This window comes from Mangifera indica, chromosome 14 (genome assembly GCF_011075055.1).
Source record: "Mangifera indica cultivar Alphonso chromosome 14, CATAS_Mindica_2.1, whole genome shotgun sequence".
NCBI classification, from domain to species: Eukaryota; Viridiplantae; Streptophyta; class Magnoliopsida; order Sapindales; family Anacardiaceae; genus Mangifera; species Mangifera indica.
The window spans coordinates 6,625,490-6,653,279 of record NC_058150.1 but is presented as its reverse complement, the minus strand read 5'-3'; the positions used below and the strand labels follow the sequence as shown (position 1 = coordinate 6,653,279).

Below are 27,790 nucleotides of genomic sequence, written 5' to 3'. Positions count from 1 at the left end.
ATTTCCCACCCGATATTACTTTCATTAATAAAAATTGTTATACGAAAGGGCAAAACTTTAAAACAACAATTTTCTTTTAATTTAGCCAATGCAAAGCTGAAAAATGAAAATGTAAAAAATATTTTGAAATCATTTCTTTCCTCTTGTAAAATTGTGAACTTAGACAATTCTTTCCTCCTCCTGGTTGTCACCATCACTCAAACATTATTCCTCTTTCTCAACCTCATTGGCATCCAAATTCTCGTTTTTGTCCAATGTAATGATGATTGTGTTGGGTTTGACGAAGAAATGGATAAGTTTTAATTAGAAGAGAAATAAGTTGTTTGATAATAGGTCTGTTATAATGATGAAGAGATAGTGGGAGAGACTTTTTTCAATGTAACACTTCTCTCCAAATAAGTACAATTCAAAGGATGCATACCTAAAGAATGAATATTTCTTAAATCATACATATACATTCATCCAACTTATGAGGGAAATCATGAAACCTCGATAGTCATTATTCATTATAAACTTAAATCCAAAACTCACAATAAAAAATTTGCAAAAAATGTTTACATAGTTTTAAACATAAAAGAAAGATTTCTTAAAATATTAATCAAAAATTCAATTTAGCCTAAATATCATGTCATAATTTATCCCCCATGTACTTGTCTTGTTAATTGATATTTACGTAGTAATGTAAAGAAAATAAGTAAATGTTAATAATTCAGTAAGTAGTTGACCATTTAATTACATTTATTTTACTTCATTTTATATATTTTTCCCTCTATTTAATAACTCCATATAACTTTCATCATCTATAATATATGACATTATTCCTTTTTTACGATGATATGAGATACAATACAAATTGAAAATATTTTAACTCTTGAAAGCACTCATTAAAAACTTTATTGAAAATTTTTATTGTCTATATCGATTAGATAAGGTTAGGGCAATGATTTGATACTCTAGTTACGTGAGCAATGTATGCTAGTGTAGTCCTTCTCTTCATGCACATAACCGATGGATCGTTAAGATAAATCTCACTGTATTACAAGCGTATGTAAAACAAAGCTTATAGATCTCTCCTTGCAGTAACATTTATAAAACCATATAAAGTAACTCATGAGAAAATATGTTTTCATGGAACATCCGTAAAACCTTTTCTTAACTTAGGGCATCAAGTCCCACACATATAGCAACAAGGATAAGTCCATCTTTAAAACTCATATGCTTGAATTTGCTTTTGAGACATGCACATGTAACTATACCTTAACTATCTCATGCTTAAAATTGGGTATGTTTTCTAACAATTTAGCCTTAAGATCCATTGCAATAGCAATAGTAAACTATAAAGGAGTTTCTTTTTAATATTTTTAAAATTTTTCTTTTATTTATTTTGTAATATGTCTAAAAACGTTATAAAATCTATAATCTTTAAAAAAAGTTAAATTAATGTATATCATACAATATAAAATCAAACAAGTTATTGAATAATAAAATTTGAAACATTGATCAACGACATTTTAAAGAGTTTTAACATATTCATTAAAGGCCTACTAATAATCTAATCATATTTTGTAAAAAACATTAAGATTTTCAAGATCTTTTGATTGTGTGTTAAATGTGTTATTGTTGTTTCATATCCATCACAAAATTTTAAAATTAAATACGTTGAATTTTTTGTACTTTGTCATCTAAGTTTTAATCCTGTTTAGGATCCAGTTATTAGCATAACAATGGAGGCCAAGTAAATGATTTATTCAAGGACTTGGTTGACATTTTAAAAATTGATTTTCTTCCTACTCAGAGATTGTTTACCTTCTTCTTTAAGTGTCAAGAAATAACAATTAGAAGGGAAATATGGAGCTTATAAAGTGAAACATTCTCTTCTTTGTGCCTCATTTGGTTGCATGTGTGTTGTTATATAGTTGCTTTGATGGTTGAGAATTCGAACGTGCATTTTGAGGAGCAGATAAATAGATAAATAGTTTTGGTTTTGGGATATATTATCATATTTATTTATAGCAATAGAGAATGTCAAAGAGAATAAGATGAATGTTGATGTCTCTACTTTGCTTGTTGAATATTAAGTTTGGCCAAAAGACTAATTACCACCTAAGGTATAATGTAATTTCGACTCACTTCCACTAACTTTCAAAAACCTAAAGTTTTATTTATAAACCAATTTCTGTTAAAATTTTTAGTTAAGGTTAAACGTAAAATCATTATTTTAACAATAATATTCAAAAAAATATAATTCATTATGTTTTTTTCCCAAATTTTTAAAATAAACAACTTCATATTTACTTAAAGTTTTTTAGTTTTTTAAAGTCGTGTTTCCCCCTATTTACAGTTTCCATCTTTTTCCCATTTGCAGTAACCCCCATAACTTTTAAAAACTTTATTTCACCCCTTTCAGTTTCTAGCATCTCTTTCCACCATCTCCAACCTCTTCTTTGGCTTGACCTAAGTCAACGTTGGTCTTGTTATGCCCAAGCGATCCTCTGATGACACTGGCAACAAGAAACAATGGTTGAATCAAGACGAAAATGAAATATCTTAGTCAACAAAGATCTTCACCTCTCAAAGATCTTAATCTATACAATTGCCACCAAACTTTTCAACTCTTGGAGATCTCGTTGTCTAGACGACACTCTATCTCTTCCTAGATTGAGATGTCTCTTCGTCTTTGTTAATAAAGAAACGTTTATTCATCTCTTCTTCTATAAATCTCTATCCAAGAAGAGGTGACAACCATGCTAGAGATGTCATTATCTCTTCTTCTCTTCTTCGATTTGTCAACGTCATTGAAGAGAAAGAAGAAAGAAAACCTAGGGATTTGGAGGGAAAATATGACTTTTCAAACCTTGGGTGGGGGGAAATTATGAGTTTTTAAACTTGGGGAGAAAATGTGAGAAAACTTTAATTTTAAAATTTTTTTTAATAAATAATGATTTTACTTCTAACTCTAATTGAAATTTTTAGTAAAAATTGACTCATAGATAAGTGTTTGAATTTTTAAAAGTTGGAAGGTGAGACTTTAGGACTTCATTGTACATTGGGTGGGAACAAGTCTTTTGGCCTATAAATTTCTATCAATGAGTCCATGGTCTGTAGCCATAGAAGCTAGAATTGTCAAGTTCTCAGCTATCCAATGTGGGAAGCTTGAAAAAATCATATTTCAAAACTCTAGATTTTGTTTGGCCAAAAGACTTATTCCCATCCAAGGTTCAATCCATTATCAAAGTGATATATACTAATTTTCAAAAATCTAAATATTTACCCATCATCCAACTTTTGTTAAAATTCTCAATTAATTATAAAGATAAAAAAGTCTTTTGACAAGTGATATTAAAAGAAATAAAATGTCATCTCATTTTCCACCGTAATTATAAAAACTAACAATTTCTTCTAACCTATGTTTTGAAAACTTACATTTCTCCCCCTTAGTGTTTCATTATTTTACCGTCATTCTGTAACGACCATTCATACTTTTTTCTTTGTCGATGCTTCTTCCCACCTCTCGAATACAATATTTAGTTGATTTGTGCATCAACCATGAATTGTGGCAATGCTTTGTGCAAAGGACATTTGGTCGGATTTGTTTGACTATGATGGATTCGTTCGACAAACGTCGATACACACATTGCTTTGTGCATCGTCGAACGAAGACGATTGTGGTTGGACAAATCTATGCATCGACACACAAATCAATTGAATATTGTGAAAATTGACAAAAGCTATATAAGGGTGAAATGAAAGTTTCAAAAAGTCTAGGGGTTGGTGGAAAAGAGAACTTAAAAAGTATGAAACCTCATAAATGAAAAAATCGCTTTCAAAATTGAAAATATATAAAACTATGGAAGAAATTGCTAATTTTTAAAATTAAAGTGAGAAAAAAAGATAAAATTTTAGTTTTTTTGAGTATTATTAGTTAAATAATATTTTTACTCTTGTAACTAACAATAAATTTAAATAGAAGTTAAATGATAGGTTGATATATTTGGATTTTGAAAAATTAGTGGGTATCACAACTATTAATTAAAACTTGGGTGGCCATTAGTGTTTTGACCATTTTGTTTAATAGGTGTTTTAAAGATCAATGAGCAATCTAGACCTAATAATATCTTATTATTAATATTAAAAATAGGATATTAATATTTAAATAATTTTTAATTAAAAATAAATTAACATATTATTATATAATAATATATATAAATACATATTTATTTGTATATTTAAAATAGATAAATAATGTTAATATTGTTATAATTCTAACTTTATTAATATTTTAAGGGAAAAATTCTTTATATATTTATTTATATTCTTAAAATAGATAAATAATATTAATTTTATTACAATTCTATATTATTTTTAAGATAAAGTATTCTATTTTTATTTTAAATATAACAGTAGTTATTTAAATAAAATAATATTTTGATGGTTACACTTAAAATAGTTAGATAAATATAACAATATGAAGAAGATTTTAAAATAGTTACACTTAAAAAATATTTGATTAAAATAATATTTTAATATTTTTTATTATAATCAATAAATACAATAATTATTTAATTTTTTAGATGATAACCTTTTTTTTTTGCTAATAACCCAAAATTATACACACCCTAGAATGAACATGATGGGGGTTACATATTTGCCCTTTAAAATATGAATTACACACTGTTTCTGTTCCCCCTCTACAAGTTTCGTATATTTACCTTTCAGGTGACCGTGTTTTTGTTAATTCTTCTCAGGCCGGTGAGTTTGATGGTATGGGGAAGCTTTAATCAAAAGAATGGACTACTTTTTGAAACATTAGGTGTGAGTGTTGCAAAAATTGACATCTAAAACAATTTTTGAAACTGGAGGTCGGCCAAATGGTTACTTTCCAAGTCAGTGTTCTTCCTCCACTCCCCGACATAATTGTATAGACCTAAAACACAATTTTTATATAATATAAAAACTATACCAAACCCTTCTCGACTGACCCAGCAAGCCTTAACAACTTTTACACAAATATATTCATTCTCGAAAAATAACAATCATTTAATTTTTAATTTCAATATTATAAATAAAAATTCAATATATTTTTCTTAATTACACATTTAGAGATTAATTATTTTCATTTTGATAAATGTAAATTTTTTTTTTTTTATTATAAATAAAAATTTATATTTTTGCCATCTTTTATCATTTAGTAATTATTTTCATTTTGATAAATTAATTTTTTTATTTTTCATTTTATAACTTTTATTGTAATTATTGAATATTGACATCCTACCCGGCCCGTGCCACGGCACACCCAGCCAGCCCTCTCGGAAAAACATAGGAGTCTGATCCTGCGCCGGCCCCTTTGACGTCTCTACCCAAAACTAATATGGAGACAGCAGGCTGCTGTCAGCAGCCATACACGATTATATTCACCAACATTTTTTCATTTCTTCGTCACTGATAATTCAATTTGGTAAATTCGCAAAGGAAATGTATGTGGTGTTTCCAGGATTAAAAGGCATTGAAAAACCAACAATCAGGATAGCCACACTAAATAAATATGGCGCCCGAGCCATTATACCGAGAGGAACCAGTTATCCCCCAGAATTGGTAATGGACGCTTTTACCAAAGCTAATGCATCAGACAAATGGGATTATTGGTGCTCAGTGGAAGGAGAAGTCGTTTCATAATAAGGTTCACGGCGAGGACTTTCAGGCCCTCTCCACTACCCTTAACACACATTCAGTGCTTAATCTCATCATTGCATCAAAACCCCTTTTATCTTTTACAATACATCAAAACTAAAACATGAAAGCATTCTCAAAACAACAAAAACTAAAAAACAGAGAGGCTTCAGTGTGTGTAACAATCAGATCATTGACAGTATAGCCTCACTGAAATCCGCTAAGATAATTTAAGCTATCATCATAAGCCTCGTAATCCATCAAAATCACGGGGTCAACTAGGTAACTGGGGAATAGCCTTCTCTTTTCCTCCTCTAAATCAACGATTAAGATGAAGAGAAAAGGGCTTTCCCCAGAGTATCCAACATTTACCCAAAACTGAAATAACCAATAAAAATTGAATAAACGCAGAAAGGTGCTCAGACAGCCAAGGGTTAGTCTTCAACTTCTACGAAAACCTAGATCAGAAACTCTAGTCCACAAATTTAGCATCATCACAGCACTCTTCCAAACTAAAAACAGATACCCAATAAACAAAGACATGATAAGATGAAAATGCCGAAAAAAACAGAGAGAATGCAAGTGAGAAAATACCTAGTGTCCTATTTATAGAAGCAAGTATGTCTGTGCGGTGAGAACTAGGGTTTCAAAGAGGGTGTCTGTTGAGCTAGGGTTTTGTAGGCCGCTGGGCCATTTTAGAGAGAGTGGGCCTAACAAATTTAGTGGGTTTTGGGAAAGATGTTACAGCCCAATCCAAACTATTGGGTCGCAATTCTCTTTTGTCTTTGGAGGTTAGTTTCGCCGGATGCTTACAGTTATACAATTTATTCAAATAAAAAGAAGCTGGAAAATCAAAAACTCTGATGGAAAGCCATTTTCTATATTCAACATTTGTTGCACTAAGTGCCCAGGTTAAATAATCTTGGCACGCAATTTTAAAATTATAAGCAAAATATAAATAAAAAAAATGTTGAAATATTATACATCCAAAAGGAATCCCTTACAATCCAGTAGGACCTATATGCAAAATTTGGAAATATGTATTTATAAAAGTATTAAAGCAAAGGTGACAGTCAGTCATATTAAGCCGATTTCAACACGATCCATCATACATATAAGTCATATCAGGTTAAAACATATACAAATAATAAAACTCACAATATAATTCGTGTTATAATGAATTATGTTACATCAGACCTTTAATGGGTTACTTTGTAGGTTATTGACGAGTTGACAGTTAATTATATATATTTTTATCTTTTTAATTTTTATTATATTTTTTAGATTTTTCAACTAATCTTTTAATTTTTTAATAATATTAATAATTAATAAATTTATGTTTTTCATATTAATTTTTTTTTTTTTCATAATATTGATAATAATTTATAATTTCTTATAATATTAATAAATATTTTAAATTTGTTATATTTAATAAATATTTAAAATAGTAATAAACAGTATTAAGTTGGACTTGCCGGACACGACAGCCAATGTTAAAGGCAAATGCAGAGGAGTTGCCATGACGTGGACATCCAGTGGGGGCGAAGAAAATGTGACAGAAATTATTTCAGATGTGGACAAGTGAAGACAGTTCAATAATCTAAGGGCGAAATTCGCGGTCTACAGTCTACACGCATAAAGTAAAAGGTCCAGAAGATGATAACCCTGCAAGTCACGAAAGAAAGCTGTGACTCTACCACCTTTTAAAAACTAAACCAGTTCTTCGTGGAAGTCTTTCTTTTTCAAAGAAATAGTATTCATTTACTTACTTATTTCAAATTTCAAATATCCTCGTTTGTCTCTTTGTAACCGTGTCTCAAATTTGAGGACAACCAGGTAATATTGCAGAATGTAAGCTAGGGTAAAAGGGTAATTTAGTCTTTTTGATAAAAAAGTAAGGGTTGTTTGGTCATTGCGTTGAGAAGATTTGCCATTCAGTGTAATTATGTAAGTATTCCAAAGAAATGAACTGTTTTAGTTGTCCTTCAATTATGGTTTTGGCCAAGTTGGGGGCCAGGCTTGGTCTCATGGATGTTATTCTTTAGGCAACACTCCAGCTATGTTTTTTGGGGGGATATAAAAATGAATTTTAGGTAAACTTCTTATAGAAGCATTTCCAATTTCCGAACGCACCTCGATATAGGATCTTAAAAAAAAAAAAATAATATCATACTTTTATAGTATTTGTTAAGGATAAATATTAAAATATTTATATATTTATCCATTTATATAGTTATAATTATTTTTATTTAAAATTTTTATTTTATTAATGAATAATAAAAATATGATATGGGTAATAAGATTATTAACATGTTTTAAAAGTTTTGGTATATAATATTATATTATATGTTTTATTAATTATAAGTTGAGATAATTTGATGAAAAATTTAATACCATGTCAATTTAAATATTAAATAATTAGTTAATATTAAAAAATTTTGACGATTGGATCAGAATTAAAGATCTTTAATTTGAAATTGGAATTAATATAATATAAATATGATTTGATGATTTGAACCGTATAATTTACTTCTTATTGGAGTTTGTTAACAAGAAACATTGCTCAAATTGGGAAAATTTTATTATATTTCCATGGGAAGGACTGCAATCTTATACATGATTGCTTCTGTCACAAAAAATACAATCTTCTGAAGGTAAAAAGGAAGATATCATAGAAAGGCTATATTATTCGCGCAACATTAGGAGAGATAGCCGAGGTTATATATTACAGAACTTCCAATAGAAGAAATGAAAATTAAATTAAAATATGAGGGCAATGCTGACTACTCTGGCACTTAGCTGTTGACTAAAGCACATCGCTTCCTGATCTGACCGGTTGTCCCAGTCTTGACATTGATTCGCCCCATTTTCTCCATAGAGGTGGCAAATTCGGTGAAGAAATTTTGCTCTGATCCACTGAGCAGTTGGTTAATTAAAGCTAATGAGCTAGAGTTAGTAATCAAAGCAGCATCAGATTGAAACAGACCCCTTCTCTTAACCAAAAGGGAGTAGTAGCTAAGGTCAAAAGTCTTGCGACTCCCGGGGTCCATCTCTACTTTTGTGGTAGTGTCATTCAGAACTCTGCACTTATTTGCCCTCAGAGTTGCTGCATATTCACTATCAAGAGACGGGTCTTCATCGCCTACTCCAGTGAAATTGTACAGACGGTTCTCAAATGATGTACAGTGAGCAATTCCGATTGTGTGGGCACCTGAAATAATTCAGTAACATTTCATGTTACTGAATTTGGAACAATTTCCATGTAATTATAGCTGAGATGATAGTTTTTAAGCTCACCAGATAGCAGAACCAAGTCCTTTAGATCAAGTCCTTGATTATTGAAGAGTCGGAAGACAGTGGTGAAGTTGTTTGTTGGAAATGGGATGTTGTTTGTTGCTTCTGTGATATTGGAGATCGTCCCATCTCTACGTCCAGTTGGAACATTCCAAAAAGGACCTCCCTATTTAGAGGATGATAAGACAAAACTGAAATATAAGAGAATATAAAAATGTAAGAAGCAGGTTTGAAGATAATTTGATGAAGTTCTTACTGTGGTGACAATTGAGTCTCTTGCAACTAGAGTAAGAGTATCTGCACAAGAAACTACACCAGGGCATTCTTCTTCCAAAAGGCTCTTAACTTTGTCAATGAAGTCAAAGCCTCTGAGTGTTAGATTTGGAGGTGCATCCCTCTCAGCATCTGCATTGCCTGTCGTTGAGTTTAGAAGCACGGATGCATCACAACCCTGAAAATTGGCAAAATGTTAACAAAAAATTTACAAAGATTTGAAAAGAGAAACAAAGAGGGAAGAAAAACACAAACCCTGACAAAGCAGTCATGGAAATGCATTCTAATAAAAGTTGCTGCTAGTGATGGAGCATTGGGGATGTGCTCTTTAACATAGTTAAGCACAATCTGTTCAGCTTTTGGACAGCTCTTAGCATAAAATCCCATTTGCAATTGAGCTTGACTTGCCACTATCAACCCCAGAAGACTCAACACCATAATACCAAATTGATTCATCCTTCCCATTATTTTCTTTTCTGATATGGAAGAAACTTCACAGGTAATGAGGAGCTGCTTTAATGTGCTTGTTGCCGACACAAGCCAATGAATTTATAGACACTTATAACAGCAACATGAAAAGAAGCAAGACGATACAAAATGGTCCACCTAGCAAACTATCATGTGCTTCTTTTGGAACCCTTGTTTTATTTTTAGGCCAAATGACTATTTACCACCCAAGGTTTGATGTTTTCTCAATTTTCCACCCTTTAACTATGGAAACACCAAACGCCCACCCATGACCGGTTAGATTCAACAAAACCCTAACGGTGATAAGGGTAAAATCGTCATTTTCGCTATAATATTAAAAATAAACTAAAATAGAATCTATTTTGCCCCCTAAACTTTAAAAACTAAAATTTTCCCCCAGCCTAAGTTTTAAAAAATCGCCGGTTCACCCTAGGGTTTCGTTTTGAAATCTCCGACGACATCTCCGGCTCCATTGCCGACGACCTCTCCCTCCTGAAGCTTCCTCTCCTTCCGGTGAACTCTTTCCTCCCATTTAGATGTCCGATCGGAGTCGGAGAAGCCGTGGAAGACAAAGAACTTCGTCGGGGAAAACGAAGTTCTTTGTCTTCCCAGTCATTGTCGTCTGGGAAGACGATCGTCTTCCCAAAAGAAGACGAGATCGATGGATCTAGTCTTTGTCATCTGGGAAGACGAGATCGATGGATCTAGTCTTTATCATCTGGGAAAACGATTTCTCTTCTCAGACGACTTCTCTCTGTATCGGATACGTAGTGCAAGAGTTGAGGGCGACTGTCGGTGGAAGAGAAACCGTCTGGAGGGGAAGACGGCCGGTGATGGCATTGGAGAAAGTGAAAGGGTTTGGAAATAAACACTAGGGGGGGAAATGTAATCTTTTCAAATTTAGCTTAGGGAAAAAATGTTAGTTTTTAAACTTTTAGGGGGAAAAATGAGATTAAATTTACCACCGTTAGGGTTTTGTTAAATCTAACCGGTCATGGATGTGTGTTTGGTATTTTCATAGTTAAAAGGTGAAAACTTGAAAAAACAACAAACTTTGGGTGGGAAATAGCCGTTTGGCCTTATTTTTAATGTAAAGTAGTTCATTTAAAATCTTGACTTGTAGGATAAGTGATATTCATTAACCAACCAATTCAGTTGTCCCAGAGAGGTGTGGTGGCTTAAATTATGTAATGGATTTGGTAATGTCTCTTACGATTTCAGGCTAAAATTATACAACAAAGAAACAAGAATGTGGTAGATTAACAGCAATCGATTCACCTGCTCCTGATAGCTGTAGTGTCGTTTTCTGAACTGTTCAATTTTCAAATCAATAATTCATCACCTGCTGCGGCCATTGTAGCCGACACATTTGGAAAGAGACGAGAAATCATTATGAATTTGGAATATAAGTAGTACAAAGTTCACAATAAGACTTGACATATCTTATAAAATGACTTAATAATGCAACACATGGAGTACAGCTGCATACATTATTATAAGACAAGAGACCGAGCAAAAAAAATTAAAAAAAAAAACAAATTGAGGGCATCAAAGAGAATTGAAAAATCTTTATGGGGACATTCTTTGTTTTAGATTTGGATCTCCCAGAGATGAAGAAAATAATATGCCTTGGTAAAAGCTAGTCCCATTGCTGGCATTTTGCATGGTGAAAGACTATTTTGCATTGTACAGGCAGAAAACAAAGGTAGCTCCTCTTCTGAGAGATCTGACGTTTTAAAATGATTAGTTTTTCTCTTTATATAAATGTGCATTAATTTCTATGCATGTGCCTGCATGTAAGAATACACCAAAAATATAATATTTCCAGTTATTTTATAAAGTTTGTAAGACAAGGACAGGGAACCTAAACTTTTATTCCCATAATATATAAAGGTCTCTTGTTATAGGCATTTTTACAGATAACGAGAAGAATCTCTTTTGAAGACATCGAAATTAATGGAAAGAAGACATGTTACAGCTGCATATCACAATTATTTAAATCAGGAGTCAGTGATTCAAATGATAATATGTTCTGTTATTTATAAAATGTGGAGGGTAGAAGCCATGTGATTGGAGCACTTTAGTCGGTGGAATTTTCTTTCTATTTGGTGCTTTGTTCATTAAAGAGATTGGCTCAGCTCAAGGAGATTCCTTTGCTTTAGATCTGAATTGCATTCATGCATGGCATTTTTAATGTTAATAATTTCCAGTCTCCTTTGTCTCTGCGTCTATGAGCACGCCTAGTATCAACACGATTGGCAACCAGTCTCTTGCAGGTCGATGGGTAATAGCCTTGAGGGAGCAAAAGTCTAAAATTGTATGATTATGTATCTGGTATACTGCCAATTCAATAATAATACTATTGGGTTAGTGGATCAGACTACTCTTTCAAAATTAAACTGATTATATTAAACATAAAAATCTTAGTTTAATAATTGATTTTATAATAATTATATTAAAAAGTTAAAGTTTAATTTTAAAATATTATCGAAAAAGATTTGAATCTATTCTTTTATATTTGAAATCTCTCTTCTTCGAACTCAAGCTAACATAGCAGGCAAGTAATGACAAGTTTAGTGCCCAAGATATTAATTAGCTAATATATGAAGAGTAGGACAGAAGTATTTAGATGAAACAGGGTTCAAATTGGCCAACCCTTGCTAGGTGAGCGTCACCTTTCTTCCCTAGGTTCATTTTTTTTTTTTTTTTCTCTCTGTTTAGGAAGAACTGACTTTTTGCAGCTTTTGTGTATAATAAGGCCAAAAGACTTATTCCCACCAAAGGCTTATTATAGTCATAAACTCCCCATGGTTAAGTTTCAAAAGTTAAAATATTTGCCCGTGGATTAAATTTTATTGTAATTATCAAAGATAAAATTATCATTTAAAAATTTTATTTAAAGAAAAAAGATTTATCTTATTTTTTTACTTTAATTTTGAAAACTAACCATTCTCTTTTAACCTCATATTTTTCAAGTTTAAAAACTAATTTCTCCTCCTTTCCCTAGGTCTAAGTTACAACCTTTCATAGTTTTTTTATTTCAAGTGCCCCCAGCTTTTGAAAAATTTTAATTTCAACCCCTCTTCAACTTTAGTTTTCAGATCATCGTCAGTGTCCTTTTCCCTTTATCTCCAACATCCTCCTCTATAGAGACCAAGTTGTCATGGCATTCTCCCTTCATCTTCTTCCCATATCTTTCTTGTCTGGTGTAAAATTCAGTTGAAATCAACGCAAACACTACGGAGGAAGGTTGGTGCCGACGATAAGAATAAAATAGACTAAAACCCTAAATCCGTTCTCTTGACAACGGGAAGAGATGTGTGATGAAAGCTAGGAGAGGAAAAGACACATGATGACTAGAGGGGAAAACGTTGTAGTAGAAGTGCGTCAGTCGAGAGAGAAATTGTCAGATATAAAGATCTAGAAACTAAACTAAAGAGGGAGTGAAACTGAAAGTTTTTAGAAAGTTGGGGGCAGTTGTAAATTGGAAAAAGATGAGACTTTGTAACCTTGGATTTATGGGAGGAAAAGTCAGTTTTTAAATCTAAAAAATATGAGGTTAGAGAACAGAAATAAAATTTTAAAACTTAAGAGTAACTTTAAAATATAAGGTCAAATAAAATCTCTAAATAATTTTACTCTTGATAGTAATAATAAAATTTAACAAGTAAATAAGTATTTAAATTTTTGAAACTTATCAAATAAGAGTTTGAGAATGCACTTAACCTTCGGTGGAAATAAGTCTTTTGGCCGTACAATTATTGTAATATACACTTGTTTCTGAGGCAACACTGGAAAGGATTATAATGATCTTATTGGTTGATAAATTTTAGAAAAAATCTTGTACAATACAAACTTACAAAAGTTCCCACAATCAAACCATGTTACATTGAAATTAAAGCAAAAAAAAAAAAAAAAGGTAGTAGTTGCAAATTAATTGACAAAAGCACAGTGTTTCCTGATTTCACCGGCGTTGCCTGTGAGGACGCCAATTTTCCCCATCTTAATCATGGATACAGCAAAATCATTTGCAAAGGTAGATCCACGGGTAGCAGCCTGAAGTTTGACATAAGCTCTAGTCTCATTGTCATTAAGAAGAGCTGCATCAGATTGGAAGAGCCCTCTTCGTTTAGTTACAAGAGTGTAGTAATCTTCGTCAAACGTTTTGAAGCTTCCAGGATCCATTTCGACAAGTGTTGTAGTGTCATTAGGCTTGCATTTTCTCTTTAAATGCACAATGTAATTAGGATCCAATGAAGGGTCAGTGCCACCTTTGCCAGTGAAATTGTACAAGCGATTGGAGAAGGAACTGCAGTGAGATGTACCAATAGTATGGGCTCCTGTAATTTAACAAAGTAAAAAGATGTCTAAGTTAGAATCTTTGGAAAGTTGTTGGAAATTAAAACTTAAGTTTAGGAAATTATTCATTTTATATATACAACTCATTATGATTTTGTTATTAGACTTTGTAATCCAAAATAAATATTGATATGAGATCACATATTATTTAACTAGTTTTATCTTAATAATAAGAGATATTAATCCAAACCCAACATATCTCACATGCGACAATAACGATTTTCAAAATTTTACCTGATAAGACCGCTAGGTCTTTTTCGTTTAAGCCCTGTGCTGCAAACATTTGCTTTAGCAAGGTTATGTTAGCGAAAAATGGTGGTAAGGATGCTGTCTCTGAGGCATTTGAAACTCTTCCATCTCTTCTTCCAGTAGGAACGTCCCAAAAAGGTCCATGTATCTGATTAAGAAAAATAATATTTGTTAATTTTAATCAATAAGCCACTTTTGTGTTGAATGTTGTAGTGTTACGTATTTAGGGCTTGAAACCGGTTAATTAATTACCACTCCTACTGCATCTCGAGCTACTAAAGCCAGGATGTCAGCGCAAGAAACCACACCAGGACACCTCTTTTCTACTGCGGATTTTACAGTATCAATAAATTGGAATCCCCTCAGGCTTAAGTTGGGGCCTGCATCCTTCTCAGCTTGATTGTTCTTGGTAGAATTTAGAAGCACAGAACCATCACATCCCTGCCAAACCAACTTATTAGATAATGTAAAATTCTCTAATAATTGTGATACGTTACATAGACTTTCTCAACAACAAAATGATCTGTCTACTACATGCACGCCTGTACATAGGTTGAACTTAAATAACTTAACTTACCCTAACAAAACAGTCATGAAAATGCATTCTTAACAAAGGAGCAGCAAGAGATGGTGCAAGAGAAATGTGTTGGTGTGTAACTTGTTTAACAATGGACTCGGCATCTGGGCATGTTTTCTGGTAGAATCCAAGCTTTAAGCCCTGCCCATTCGAGAGAATTGAGACTAAAAGAACATGAATCAGTTGAAGCAAGAAAAATGATAGGAGTTTCTGATTAAAAACCATTGTCGCTAGAAAGGGACCTGTATAGCCAGGCATAAGGAAATACCGTGGATTTATAGTAAGTTCAACTCTTTAAAATATGCAGCGAGGCTATCATTGCATTATTATACAGAACAGCTCACTGCAATACTTTATTTCGTTGGAAAATTTTGTACTTAAACTATGTCCAAGCATGCATGTTTCCTTAACTAATGCAAAGTATTATATAGATGACCGTTTACTAGCTACAAAAAATAATGCACATGTAAGTAAACGATGTAGGAAATAACAATTAATTCAACAAGTTAAACAGCCTGTGAACTGGATGAGATATCTCCAATTACTGGTTATAATTTTTCAGCATTATTTTCAACGTAGTTTCATGAAATGTACAGGCTATATCTTGTAGGAATTTAGGTGCATTTAAATTACTAACAAGATATTCGGACAAAGATTACACATACACCATTTGTGTGAAATTGAATCACCTCAAAGACAAAATTTAAAGACGTTTAAAGGTTTATTTTGCATTAAATCATCACTAGTAATGATGGGAGGTCAGTTTAAATTCTGCAAATGTGTGGTTTTGTTTCTATCTTGAATATCTTCGAAAATTGGTCACCCAGGGACCTTCTATTTGTTTTTTTTTTTTTTGGGTAACGAGGAATCTTATCCAAATCAGTTATTACATTGGATCAGAATCAACCATACTGAGTAGGATAAATCATAGATCTAAAGACTAATTGCATAACCATTAAACTAGTTTAATCTTGATCTGTCGTCAGAGAAGACTTGAACTCATACTCTTTTATATATACAATTTTCTCTTTTCTCACCTACGTTACCCCTTAGAAGTTGGACCCTCTATCTTTGTTTATATCCATCTCCGGCTAAAGATGGAAACTGGAGGATGTGTTATGGACCACTTTCAGCTACAATTACAACTCCTTAAATCCTTATTAATATGGGGGAGTTATGGTGGGAGAGAAAAAACCCTCACTAAAATCCTATTTGAACAAGAATTATTACAACACAAAAAATATTCCAATAGTATATTCTCCACGTGAAAAAGTTTCATCCACTTAAACAGAATAATAAGAAGATATAGAAGAAACACAAGTGAGTTTGGTTAAAAGTTTGGACTTTGTGAATGGACACCACACCATTTTTGAATGGAGAATCCGGAGAGTAGTTGATCATACTTGAAATTGCAAGCAACGTGTTGAAGTTAATTATTATAAATTGTTGGAAATACATTTGTTAGAATCAATCTCTTATTTAATTGTAATATTCAAAAACATTAGGCCGAAATTAAGGGATAAAACTTTCGAACAAAGACCAGAATTTAAGACAAATTAAAGTAATTAATTAATTAGATCTTCTAGCTCTGCACTTAAAGCCTTGAACTTTTATAAAACTGCAAAAAGTCATGCATGAAGAATTTGATTTGGCATTAATCCTTCAGAGGAATGACTTGTCAGAATGAATCAAAGTTAATATGCTTCGTTGATACCGCTGAAGAAAAGAGTAAGCAAACCAATGTCTGGGCAATTGTATCTCCCATTGATGAATTGCAGCCATAATATTGTAAATATCTCTCTGCAACTTGCTGGATTTGAGTATTAATGGCAGGTTGATCAATAAGGATGAGTTAGTAGGCAAGATAAGCCTAATCAATCACTCATAAGACCAACATATATTACACAGGTTACACTAAAAAAGAAAATAACTGATATTAACGTGAGAAAAATAATAAGCAGATAAATATTCGATCATTATAAGTATTATTTTCATGATTTTAACAATAAATTATATATATTTTCATTAAAATAAAAAATTTATGATTTTAATGAGAAAAAAATAATTATTAAAAACCTATTTTCCGTTATTAGAAAGTTTTAATGATACGAAAAAATCACATTATTAATTTTCATTATAGTTTCTCCTGTTAAAAATATTCAACATTTTTAATGAGAGAAATTATAATGACAAACGGCGGTGATATTTTTTCTGTCGTTAAAACTTTTTAATAATAAAAAAAAACTTTTAATAATTATTTTTCTTTTATCAAAGTCCAAAATTTATTTATTTTTTAAAGACAGTATAAATAATTGGTCGTAAAAATCACAAAAATAATTCTTATACCAATCAAATATTTATCCACTTGTTATTTTTTCTTGCTAATGCCCTTCTTTTTTCTTTTTTTTTTTTTGTAGTGACAGCTATGGATGGCCTCATTATATAGTTTGTGCAGAGGAGTGCCTTATGATTGGCATGCATGTTCATCTTACAAACTTATGATAATTTGATAATCAGAATTAAGTATTTGCCACCAGCCTAGCTGCGGTTTTGGTCCAAAGCCACGAGGAAAGAGGGGATTAGTTTGAGGTCAAATTAGCCAATAGATTTATCAAAAATCACATTTCCATTGGCTTGAGTTAATTATAATTTCCTTAGTCAATTAGAGGGTTCCAAATGATGTATGGTATTGTTCATCATTTCATTCTATATATTGAATTCTAAATTCCATGTTGCAGATGTATCTTATTGGTTTCTAACATAATAAACTCAAGTGACAAATTAAATCTTTAGAGAAAGATTAATATAGCTATAACAAATACTAAGATCTACTTTCCACTAAAAGATAATGATTGACTAGTCTTTTTCTAGGTTTAAAATTCAATACTAGTAAAATGTGTTAATCAAATTAACATAATACATAAATAGAATTGAGTTTATAGACAAAAATGTCTTCAAATCCATCTCATTTTAAGTAGCAGAATAGTATAACAAATAACATTAAGAATTTGTTCTTCTCTTCTCTTTTGTAATCTTTAACGGGTAAGATAATAACCATTATTTTTAGTTGAGATAGAAGTAAAAACATAACCTCACTTTGCGTATTAGACTTTCTATCATGTTCAAATGGGTCCTTATGGATTATACAAATAATTTGACTTATAATATAAAACTTAGCATATTAGCCCACCCTATTTAGATCAATTATTTGGGCCATCAGATATCTCGTTTTAGACCAAATTTACTTTAACTTGATTTAATTTGAAGCGAAACTTATAATTAATGTAAACCCATTATATGAAAATTGTTGATATTCTCTTACTTAAGCGACATTAGTTGTGATTAGTTTTGAAAAATCAATATTTCTCTTTCAAACCAATCTTATTATCAGTTCAACAATATGCGCTTCTCTTGTTTACTACTCCTCCCTCAACTTGTTTTACATAGACTTCAGTGGTTTACTTTTATCATATACTGTTGTTAAATTAGACTTTTTTGGTGTTTCATTATGTTGAAACTCCGTACACATATATACTATGTTTTTGACTATTTGTAATTTGCTTCTCAACATTTCAAGTCGAGCTGCTAAAAGGGGCTTGGTCACTACACCTACCACTTGATGTTGTGACAATATACATTGTATGGACACATTTTTAGATGACACCTGCTTACGAAGGTAATGTACATCTATTTCAATGTGTTTCGTCTTACCATGAAACACTAAGTTTGTTGCTAAAGATGTTGTGCTTAAATTGTCACACGAAAATCACAGCCTTTCCAAGCCACTCTAACTTTAATTCATTAAACAAAGTTCTTAGCCATGCAATTTCTATTGCAGCCTGACTCAAGGCTCCATATTCGGATTCAGTAAATGAAAGAGTTACAACCTTTTGCTTCTTGGAACTCCACTGAATCAAATTTCCTCCAATGTAAATGCAGTAGACACTGCTAGACCTCCTGTCTTCCAAATTTCCAATCCAGTCAGTATTCGAAAAAGCTTCAAGATTCAGCACACTAAAAGGCCTAAACATGATTCCATAGCCCAAAGTACCCTGCACATAGTTCAACACACGTTTCACTGCTTGCCAGCTGCTACTGCATCTGAGTTAGCTCTTTCAGAAACTGATTCAGTCTATTTACTGAGTAAGAGATGTCAAGCATTGTGACTGTTGAATACTGCAATGCCCTAATAATACTTCCATACAAAGTTGGCCTATCAAACAAAGGACCATCTCCTACAAATAGTTCATATCCCATTACCATTGGAGTAGACACTCCATTACAGTCTTGCATATTTTCCTTTCTAAGCAACTCTGGGGCATATTTAGTTTGACATATGTGTAGTCCAACAACATTTCTTCTTGCCTCTATTCTCAAAAAGTAACTTAACTCCCCTAAATCTTTTAAAGAGAACTGCTCATTCAAATCTGTCACTAGCTTTTTAATGAATTCAAAGTCAAGGCCTGCAAAAAGCATGTTGTCTACAGATATAAGTGCATAAACCGCAATGATCTCCTTGAAAATGAACAAACTAGAGTCAACAACCTAGTTCTCAAAACCTCTTCTAATCTAGGCCTGCTTCAACTTGTCATACCATGCTTTAGGGGCTTGCTTTAAACCATACAATGCCTTTTGCCATTTGCATACAAAATCATGATGTAATTTGTCTGCAAATCCCTGAGGTTGAGTCAGGAATACCTCCTCCTGCAACTTCCCATTGAGAAACACATTATTGATATCCACTTGATGTATCCTCCAATCAAAAGACACAACAAAGGCAAGTATTACTCTTATAGTGGTTGCTTTCACAACTGGACTGAATGTCTCCATAAAATCTACTCCAGGGGTTAGCTGGAATCCCTTGGCCACTAATCTAGCCTTTAGTTTAAGCAAGGACCCATTTGCATTCAACTTCTTAAAGACCGATTTATGGTCTAGCACATGTTGACTACTAGAGGCTGGAACTAGAGTCCATGTTTGATTTCTCCAAGAATCCACATTATTAGACCTGACCTGGGTAGCAAAATTGCAGAACTTCCATACACCTCCAGATTTATCAGATTGGTTTTCTTTACCCGTTGTTCAAATTTTTGTAAAATAAACTTCACTTCAGCCAAAGTAATAGTATCACTACAAGAGTCTAATTCTGAATAAACATGAACTATAACAGGATCATACTCAACACCTAATCCATCAACAATGCACTCAATCAATTCTCCCTCCGATATAGATTGACCATTGAAATTTAAATCATATGCTATTTCTTTCACTATATTAACGTAGCTACTAACATCAGCATTGCCTTTCTTCAAGGTATTTTTCAGATGTACTACCCTGTCCTTTGACTCAATAACATAATACGATTCATATTTCCACTGTTAACTACAACATTTTCATATTTAAAATTTCGCTCCTAACAACATGGAAGACTACCCAATTGTCATTGAAGGTACCAAAATTGACTTGAATTTTAAACCCGCATTGGAAATTCCAAATTTTTATGCACCAAAGTAAAATCTAAATTATAGTAAAATTTTCTGTCAGACAAACAAAACATAGGCATTGAAACTGTCCCTAGCCTAAAGGAAAAAATCCACATCATTGACAGTACCCCTATTAAAAGAATGTTACTTTTCTTTTCTGGGAGAGAAAATGTATACGTATTTTGGGTATATAGATTGAACGATTTTGAATTAAAGATAAAATAATACTTAATCACATTATGATACACAATCTGTATAGTTATTTTATGTACTCAAAATATGTATATATATTATTGTTTGGGGATAATCCTCCAACAAAAAAGCTCATTGTATGAGTGCAAACCTCGTCTAGCTTGCTTAATGGTGCTAGCATTCCTATATAAATAAAAGATTCAAGCACTGTTAATGACTTGAGGGAAGTGTTATTGAGCAGAAAAATTCTTCCCCAAGAGGATTATTTATTCATTCACAAGTAGAGAATCATGCATGACAATTTGTAGCCTCAGTTGGCATCGGGTTGAGAATGGAGATATTCTCATATTTTATTATTAAAAATAAAAAAATTATCACAAACATAAAGTATTTAAAAGAGTATTAGGTATAAATTATTTATATATTATATAAAAATTGTTATTTATAAATAATTATTATATTAGATTAAAGGAAATAAAATAATACTGAGATATTATTTTATATAAATTTACTTAAATATAATTATTCTAAAATATTTTTTATTTTACTTGCTATATTAGTTAAAATTGTTATATTAAATAAAAATAAGAATATTTTTGTACTAAAAAAATTAATAAGTAAAAATAGAATTTTCATATACAAAATCATTTTATATTACATGTCACATAATTATTGATAATAAAATGTTATGTTATTAATAATAAAAAATTACGACAATAATAAAATATGAATTATCAAAATAATCATTGATGCACTCATATGTATTTAGAGGAACCCTAAATTAAAGTGGGGATCAGTTGAAAGGACAATTTTAGAATGCAAATATTAATAGAAGGTAATAAATTTCCTGATTTTAATTTGAAATTCTCTGCCGATTCAATTATCAACAAAAATTATAATTATTATTTACTTTAAATGAAAGATTATCGCTTGCTATATACCTAGATAAGGATAGACCGTATGTTATTATGTTATTTAAAAAATCGTTTTTCCTAGTTTTGTGATTGTTGAATCAATACTGGATTTAAGATCGTCTTGTTTTGTATGATTGATTTGGTCTCAATGTGATAGTCTAATTCGGATGGGATTCTTTGTTTAAAAGAAAAAAAAGTCATTTTTCCCTGAAGCTGTGGACTTTCCCATTGAAAGGGAAAATTTTCAGTATTCCTGAAAAACAAATAAACGTCCATTTTCTAATATACGAAATGCCTTAAAGTTCTGCTGATAAAACAAGAATATTATATTTTTGTATAGAGAAACATGATCAATAAAAGGGACATGTCAGCTAATCTCGTCTAATCTCCTATTAATTCCTTTGTAGTAGCAAAGAACTAAGGCAACCCTGCTAGAGAATCCGGCAAAGTGAAAGCAAGATGTTGGGAGGACCAATCATCAAGAGGGTTAAAAAAGAGGTAGATATGAGACCCATCTCTCACCCCACATTCAACCAAAGACACTTCATCCTGCTCTTGGCTCATCATCAGATGGCTTTCATCATCGTCCAGCAGTAGAATCAGACGGTCACAAGGGAGCTTTTGCTGGCTTTCAATCTCCTTCTTTAGATCAGCCACCGTCGCATCATTTTCAACTTGAACGTAGAAGAGTGTTCCTGTCAATATCTCCACCGCCACCTTCATTGTCAAGACTTCAAAAACCAGATAACAGAAAATAAAATCAGTGGAGACCTATAAGGAGATGTGGGTTTGAAGAATTCAAGTGTCAGTGTAACTTGGAAAGGTGTTCACGTTTGCGGCATTTTAGTTTCATGCAGTTTATATGGGGAATTTTGATTTTATTTGGGCAACGTAATTAAAGTGTTGCCATATGTTAACACATGCCTAAATTTCTATAACAGAATGGATAAATAAATGGTAATATAATCATAAGTCAGCAGGCATTTTATCCTCAGGATTATTTTAGACCAATCAAAATTCTAATTTTATTCATAAAATAAAAGCCAAAGATTTTATTAAATTACATATAACAGTAAATAAATTAAATTTATAATCCTCAACCATCATGGTTTAAAAGAAGAGAGAAATTTTATGTGAGAGATTGATTTTAGGCAGGCTTTGTGATTTAAAATCCTAAACTCTCCTCCCTAATATTATATTCGACATTTTAAATAACTATTTTATTCTTTTACTAAAAGAACAATATTATGTGTACCTATTTTAAGTATATAAATATGTATATACTTATACGTGTCATCACATAATTAGATGTTGTTTTATCTTTTATTTAAGATCACTTAATCATATGATAATACATATAAATATGTATATATTTGTATACCCAAAATGAATAATTATTATTGTGCATTTGGTTTAAGAGAAAAATATATTATTTCAGTAATCTAATTTTTATTACTAATAATATCTTATTTAGGTTATTACATAATAAAAAATTATGGTAATAACGTGACAAGTAATTTGACTATTATCTTCCATGTAAACATTGAAATATTATTAAAATAATATTAATTTTATTTCAATTTTACTTTTACTTAATAAGTTTAGTTTAACATATTAAGAACATTTTAAAAAAAATAATGTCTTATTTTACTTTTACAATTATCAACCAAATCTAACAATTATTTATATATGTTAATTTATTTAAATACAATATTAATTTATACTCATAAATCTTTAAGGGAATTGATTTTTGTGATAATATTTCAGTTTTAGTAATAAAATGTTACCTTAACCAAATGCTATCTTAGGAAAATTACATTGTGTCATGCACATTATTGTCAATTTTTATGATAATATTTTAGTTTTGGTAATAAAAAATTACCTAAATTAGACACTTTCTTAGGGTAATATTTCAGCTTTAGTAATAAAATGTTACCTTGACCAAATGCTATCTTAGGATAATTACATTGTATCATGCACATTATTGTCAATTTTTATGGTAATATTTTAGTTTTGATAATAAAAAATTACCTAAATCAGACACTTTCTTAGGGTGATTACATTGTATCATGCATACTATTGCTAAGGTGTGTTTATTTTAGGTAATATTTTATTACCAAAAATAAAATATTATTATCCAAATAGATTATCCAGAATGTTACTAGATATAAATTAGTATTATATTTGATAAAACTAATATAAATAATTATTTTATTTGATTGGTAGTAATAAAAATATATTAAAATATTGTTTTACTAAGATATCCTTAAATGATTATTAGTTATAAATTTGTATTATGTTTATTCAAAGTAACATATTTTATATTAAAATATTTATTTTTTGTGTATGTTGGAGGCCAAAGGACTTATTCCCACCTAAAGTATACTGCTTTACCAAATTTTCACTCTTTAACTTTGGAAAGTCGATTTGCTCACCCATAGACAGTTAAATGTATTAGTTTTAAGGATAAAATCGTTATTTTATTTATAATATAAAAAAGAAACTAAAATTTTATCTCTTTCTCCTCTCCCTAAACTCTAAAACTAACAATTTTTCCCTAAGTCAAGTTTTAAAAAACAAAATTTTCCCTCATAGGGTTTAGTTTTTAATTCCCGGTGACATCTCCAATGTCATCGTCAACAACCTCTCCCTTCTGACACTTTCTTTTCCTCTGACAATGTCTGTCATCTTTGTTTTCCCGACTTGAATAGCCGACCAAAGGAGAGAGAGATATCAAGAAAGACACTGTTAGAGGAAGAGGAAGCGTCGGGAGGGAGAGTATATTGGAATTGTTGCCAAAACTAAACCTTAGGGAGGAAAAGGTTATTTTTTAAAACTTAACCTAAAAGGGAAATTGTTAGTTTTTGAATTGGGGGGAAAGAGGCAGGAAAGAAGATAAAATTTTAAGATATTAGAATTTCATTAACTTTAACTGTCTATAGATAAGTAAATAAGTTTTTCAAAATAAAAAATGAGAATTTGAAAACAACATACTTTGGTGAGAATAAATCCATTGGCCTATGTTGTAAAATATTTTTCATATTAATGATATATTAAAGGTTTTTTTTTTTTTTCACATTGTCAAATATAAAATAAATTAATTTTTTAATTTATCATATTATAATTAATTTGGTTATTATTTTAATTGAAAATGATGTAATCCTAGGAATTTAATATGCGAATATAAAATATTATTAAAATTTTTTATTAGTTAGACAAGCCAAATCATGTTATATTAATAATAAACAATTGGTTAGTACGGTTAATGTCCCTTAGTGATAATGCTTGAAATTTTGCAGAAAGCTTTCTGCTAAGATCTCAAGAGAAGGAAAGAATCAAACATAATATTAGAATCTCAGAACCTCGAAGTTGAGAGTAATTTCTGGCGACATACGAGGGAAAATGTTTTCCTCTGAATACTACTGTAGCCAGAGTTTATTCAAGCCATCTTCAAACTATCCTTCCAGCATTCAAAATGATCAGTGAATCATGACCACATTATGTTAAAAAGATTATTGGATTTTACCACACACAGAAAATCATCAAACACTGTTTTAAGTTCCCGGTTTCCTCTCCCCTGGGAAAATTTTTAACATGCAAGGAACAACTTATCTTCATTCGAAAGAGCATCCGTTGCAGCATTACTTTTACCAAAAATTGGGAAAAATTATGGCCTGCAACAGTTAACTGCAAATATTTCCTCACTTCTTGTTTCTCTGACAAAGTTGGCACATATCATATCAACAGATGCATTTTGATTTTAAAAAAAATTATCACAAGTAGTAATTGAAGGTTAAATGCTTGCAAAGTAGTTTTTTCTCAGTGCATAATAGATTTAAACTTGACATAGAAACTGAAATGGAGCATGGAAAACACACACACACACACACAGCTATTAACATGAGTGCAAATGCAACATTCACAGCCTTAACCATAAATTTGATAATGTCATAATGGACTATCCACATTCCACATTTCTGTGTGTCACAGACAAATTGCTCAGAAGGATGGCTAGGATCTCAACTACTAGGGTCAAACAGCGTTAATGCACTAGCCATGAAATGCAATATATAAATAGGTAAGTGAAATGCAATATCATTAGCCAAAATGTAGACATGAAATAATTACTTTATATTGTTTCATCTTTGAATAAATTTATTCCGATAGAAACTATTAATTTCTCTCCACAAAAATGTATGCTTACAAAAGACAGATTCATCCATAGATGTACCATTTAAATGATCAATGTGGAAGTGAATAAAGCTCTGCTCAATTGATATGGCAGTAAGTGATCTGAAAATTAAAATGCATCAGATCAACTCAACCCCCTTGAAGGGCAACTAGCAGATGGCGTAAAAGATTTAATCAAACAGTTGATGGTCGACCATTCATTTTCATCATACAAAAATACTTGGTTGGAATCATAGCGCCAGCCTGTGTGCACAGATCCACCACTGCTGGTGCATGCCCATAATAGTCCCGTCCCTCATTCAGAAGTACAGGGGGATCTTGAGGCCGCCGCCACCAAACAATTTTCGGAGGTACCAAATCATCAACTTCTGCCTTCTTCCAAAAGTGTGTTCCTCGCCAGCTCTCATGTTTAAACACTCCACAGAGCCGAGCCTTGTGCCCAGATGGCCCAACATGAACTTCTGAGCAATGCTTACAAACTTTTGCTGGGTAAACCAACAACAATCTCTGGACACCAGATCTAACTGTCTCCCATGCCTTTAAGGTTTGACTGGCTATCAATGACCGATCTCCAGGTGATAAAGACTCTGCTTCATTAACCCCTCTAATGGGGCACGTAGAGTTCCTAGCATTGGTGTACAAGTCTTCATCATTCGGGTCAGCTCCTGCCTGCCAGCATAGCTCGACAACAGCAGAAACACGATCAAAATCAAACCGTTGGTTGTGCTGTATTACAGGTTGAAACATTCTCTGCAGGTGAAATGTTTCCACTGGAACAATTATATCATTCAAACCACCACTGACCCATTCATGAACTCGATTCTTGGCTTGGCGCCTGTAACCATGACAAGTTTGAATCAAGTGACCTTTCTCTCCAATACATACTTCTGGACAGAACCTGCAACACAACAGCATTTCATAATTACTATAAAGAACTTAGCGTAAAAACGGTGGCAAGTTGCTGGTAAACTAAACGAATCTCAACCAAATGAGAAAATTGTCAATATATAAATGAGAAATTTCCCATAACGTAACTATGTACATGCCAAGTGATCTCAGCTACAGGTACAAAGCCTTTAAACCTCACAAGCTCTCAATCAAGATTAAAACAAAACAATCATGCTCCGACACCCATAGCTGAAAACATTGACATTATCGCAATACATGACATAAAATAAAGAGGTGTTTGTTAGATAGACTTAAGCTCACTTGCATGCCTGAACAGGAATAAATTTAATAAGTGTGGAGATGCCTTGAATCAATAAAGCTCTAGCTTTAAGAACTGCCTTTGCAACAGGGACCATGCCTCGAACTGGATAGTCCTTAGCACGACTTTCAATTCTCTTCTGAATCATAGGCCTCAGCTTCTTCAAGTCGAATTTAGAACTGTAAAAGCGATGCCTACCCAACTCTCCCAAAACATTTATCCATAAATATGATTTCTTCCTCAAAGCCATCATTATAAATCTAACCTTGAGAACAGTACTACGATCCTGCCCTCAAATTCACGAGAAGAATAAATAATTTACGAAATAGAAAGGGCGATGCTAATTGTTATTTACATCAAACAGATGGTGGGCATAGTAGAAATCATTGAGTGTTTGGTAGAAAATTAGGGTTTCTGCAAGGGATATGATCACTAAGGTGATAAATATTTTCTAAGAATTTAAGGGGGAGGGTAAAAATGTTATATCGGAAACAAAAGAGGTTAGAATAGTAACAATGGAGATGTGAATTGGGTTGGGTTGAGTTGAGACTAGCCCAAATAATAGAAAGGCTGCCCATAACTACGTCAAGTCGGTGGCAATACATCAAATCGGCTTTGACATAGCGTATTGAGCTTATCGACAGGCTAGACCTAAGACTGGTGCAATTATAGATATAATTGATATAATTGATTTGGTTATAATTTATTCTCTTTATCCTATAAATATAAAAGATTAATCAAAGAAAAAGAGAAATACGGAAAAAACTGGAAAGTAAACTGAATATACAATTTCGTACATATAACATCTGACACATAAGATCAAATTAACATTATTTTGAATTAGGTGATGAGACACTCACAAATTTTCTACTATCTTTTTTAAGCCCACTTGTCTAAAATTAAGTTTTTTTCAAGA

The 27,790-nt window shown here is 31.7% G+C and overlaps 4 protein-coding genes and 4 non-coding genes across 8 annotated transcripts; all 8 read right to left on the bottom strand.

The window, feature by feature from the left end:
• Positions 1 to 5,470: 5,470 nt before the first annotated feature.
• On the bottom strand, positions 5,471 to 5,594 carry LOC123197107. Its single transcript, XR_006497808.1, has one exon. It is a non-coding gene; the product is annotated as a small nucleolar RNA snoR80 (small nucleolar RNA).
• Positions 5,595 to 5,641: 47 nt separating this feature from the next.
• LOC123197102 lies at positions 5,642 to 5,751 on the bottom strand. The gene has a single exon (XR_006497803.1). It is a non-coding gene; the product is annotated as a small nucleolar RNA Z152/R70/R12 (small nucleolar RNA).
• An 80-nt stretch (positions 5,752 to 5,831) lies between these two features.
• On the bottom strand, positions 5,832 to 5,918 carry LOC123197101. The gene has a single exon (XR_006497802.1). It is a non-coding gene; the product is annotated as a small nucleolar RNA R11/Z151 (small nucleolar RNA).
• A 160-nt stretch (positions 5,919 to 6,078) lies between these two features.
• LOC123197097 lies at positions 6,079 to 6,174 on the bottom strand. The gene has a single exon (XR_006497798.1). It is a non-coding gene; the product is annotated as a small nucleolar RNA Z157/R69/R10 (small nucleolar RNA).
• Positions 6,175 to 8,226: 2,052 nt separating this feature from the next.
• Positions 8,227 to 9,788, bottom strand: LOC123195912 (peroxidase 39-like). The gene is made up of 4 exons (XM_044609776.1): positions 9,490 to 9,788; positions 9,218 to 9,412; positions 8,965 to 9,127; positions 8,227 to 8,878 (listed from the first exon to the last, which is right to left on the bottom strand). Exons 1-4 carry the CDS (start codon positions 9,697 to 9,699, stop codon positions 8,463 to 8,465), a joined length of 984 nt encoding a protein of 327 aa, XP_044465711.1. The 5' UTR covers positions 9,700 to 9,788; the 3' UTR covers positions 8,227 to 8,462.
• A 3,847-nt stretch (positions 9,789 to 13,635) lies between these two features.
• On the bottom strand, positions 13,636 to 15,112 carry LOC123197035 (peroxidase 27-like). Its single transcript, XM_044611215.1, has 4 exons — positions 14,888 to 15,112; positions 14,563 to 14,751; positions 14,296 to 14,458; positions 13,636 to 14,042 (listed from the first exon to the last, which is right to left on the bottom strand). Exons 1-4 carry the CDS (start codon positions 15,110 to 15,112, stop codon positions 13,636 to 13,638), a joined length of 984 nt encoding a protein of 327 aa, XP_044467150.1.
• A 6,675-nt stretch (positions 15,113 to 21,787) lies between these two features.
• LOC123195426 lies at positions 21,788 to 22,219 on the bottom strand. Its single transcript, XM_044609107.1, has one exon. It carries the CDS (start codon positions 22,197 to 22,199, stop codon positions 21,894 to 21,896), a length of 306 nt encoding a protein of 101 aa, XP_044465042.1. The 5' UTR covers positions 22,200 to 22,219; the 3' UTR covers positions 21,788 to 21,893.
• A 3,367-nt stretch (positions 22,220 to 25,586) lies between these two features.
• Positions 25,587 to 27,338, bottom strand: LOC123195766 (APO protein 4, mitochondrial-like). The gene is made up of 2 exons (XM_044609596.1): positions 26,877 to 27,338; positions 25,587 to 26,565 (listed from the first exon to the last, which is right to left on the bottom strand). Exons 1-2 carry the CDS (start codon positions 27,125 to 27,127, stop codon positions 25,842 to 25,844), a joined length of 975 nt encoding a protein of 324 aa, XP_044465531.1. The 5' UTR covers positions 27,128 to 27,338; the 3' UTR covers positions 25,587 to 25,841.
• Positions 27,339 to 27,790: the final 452 nt, after the last annotated feature.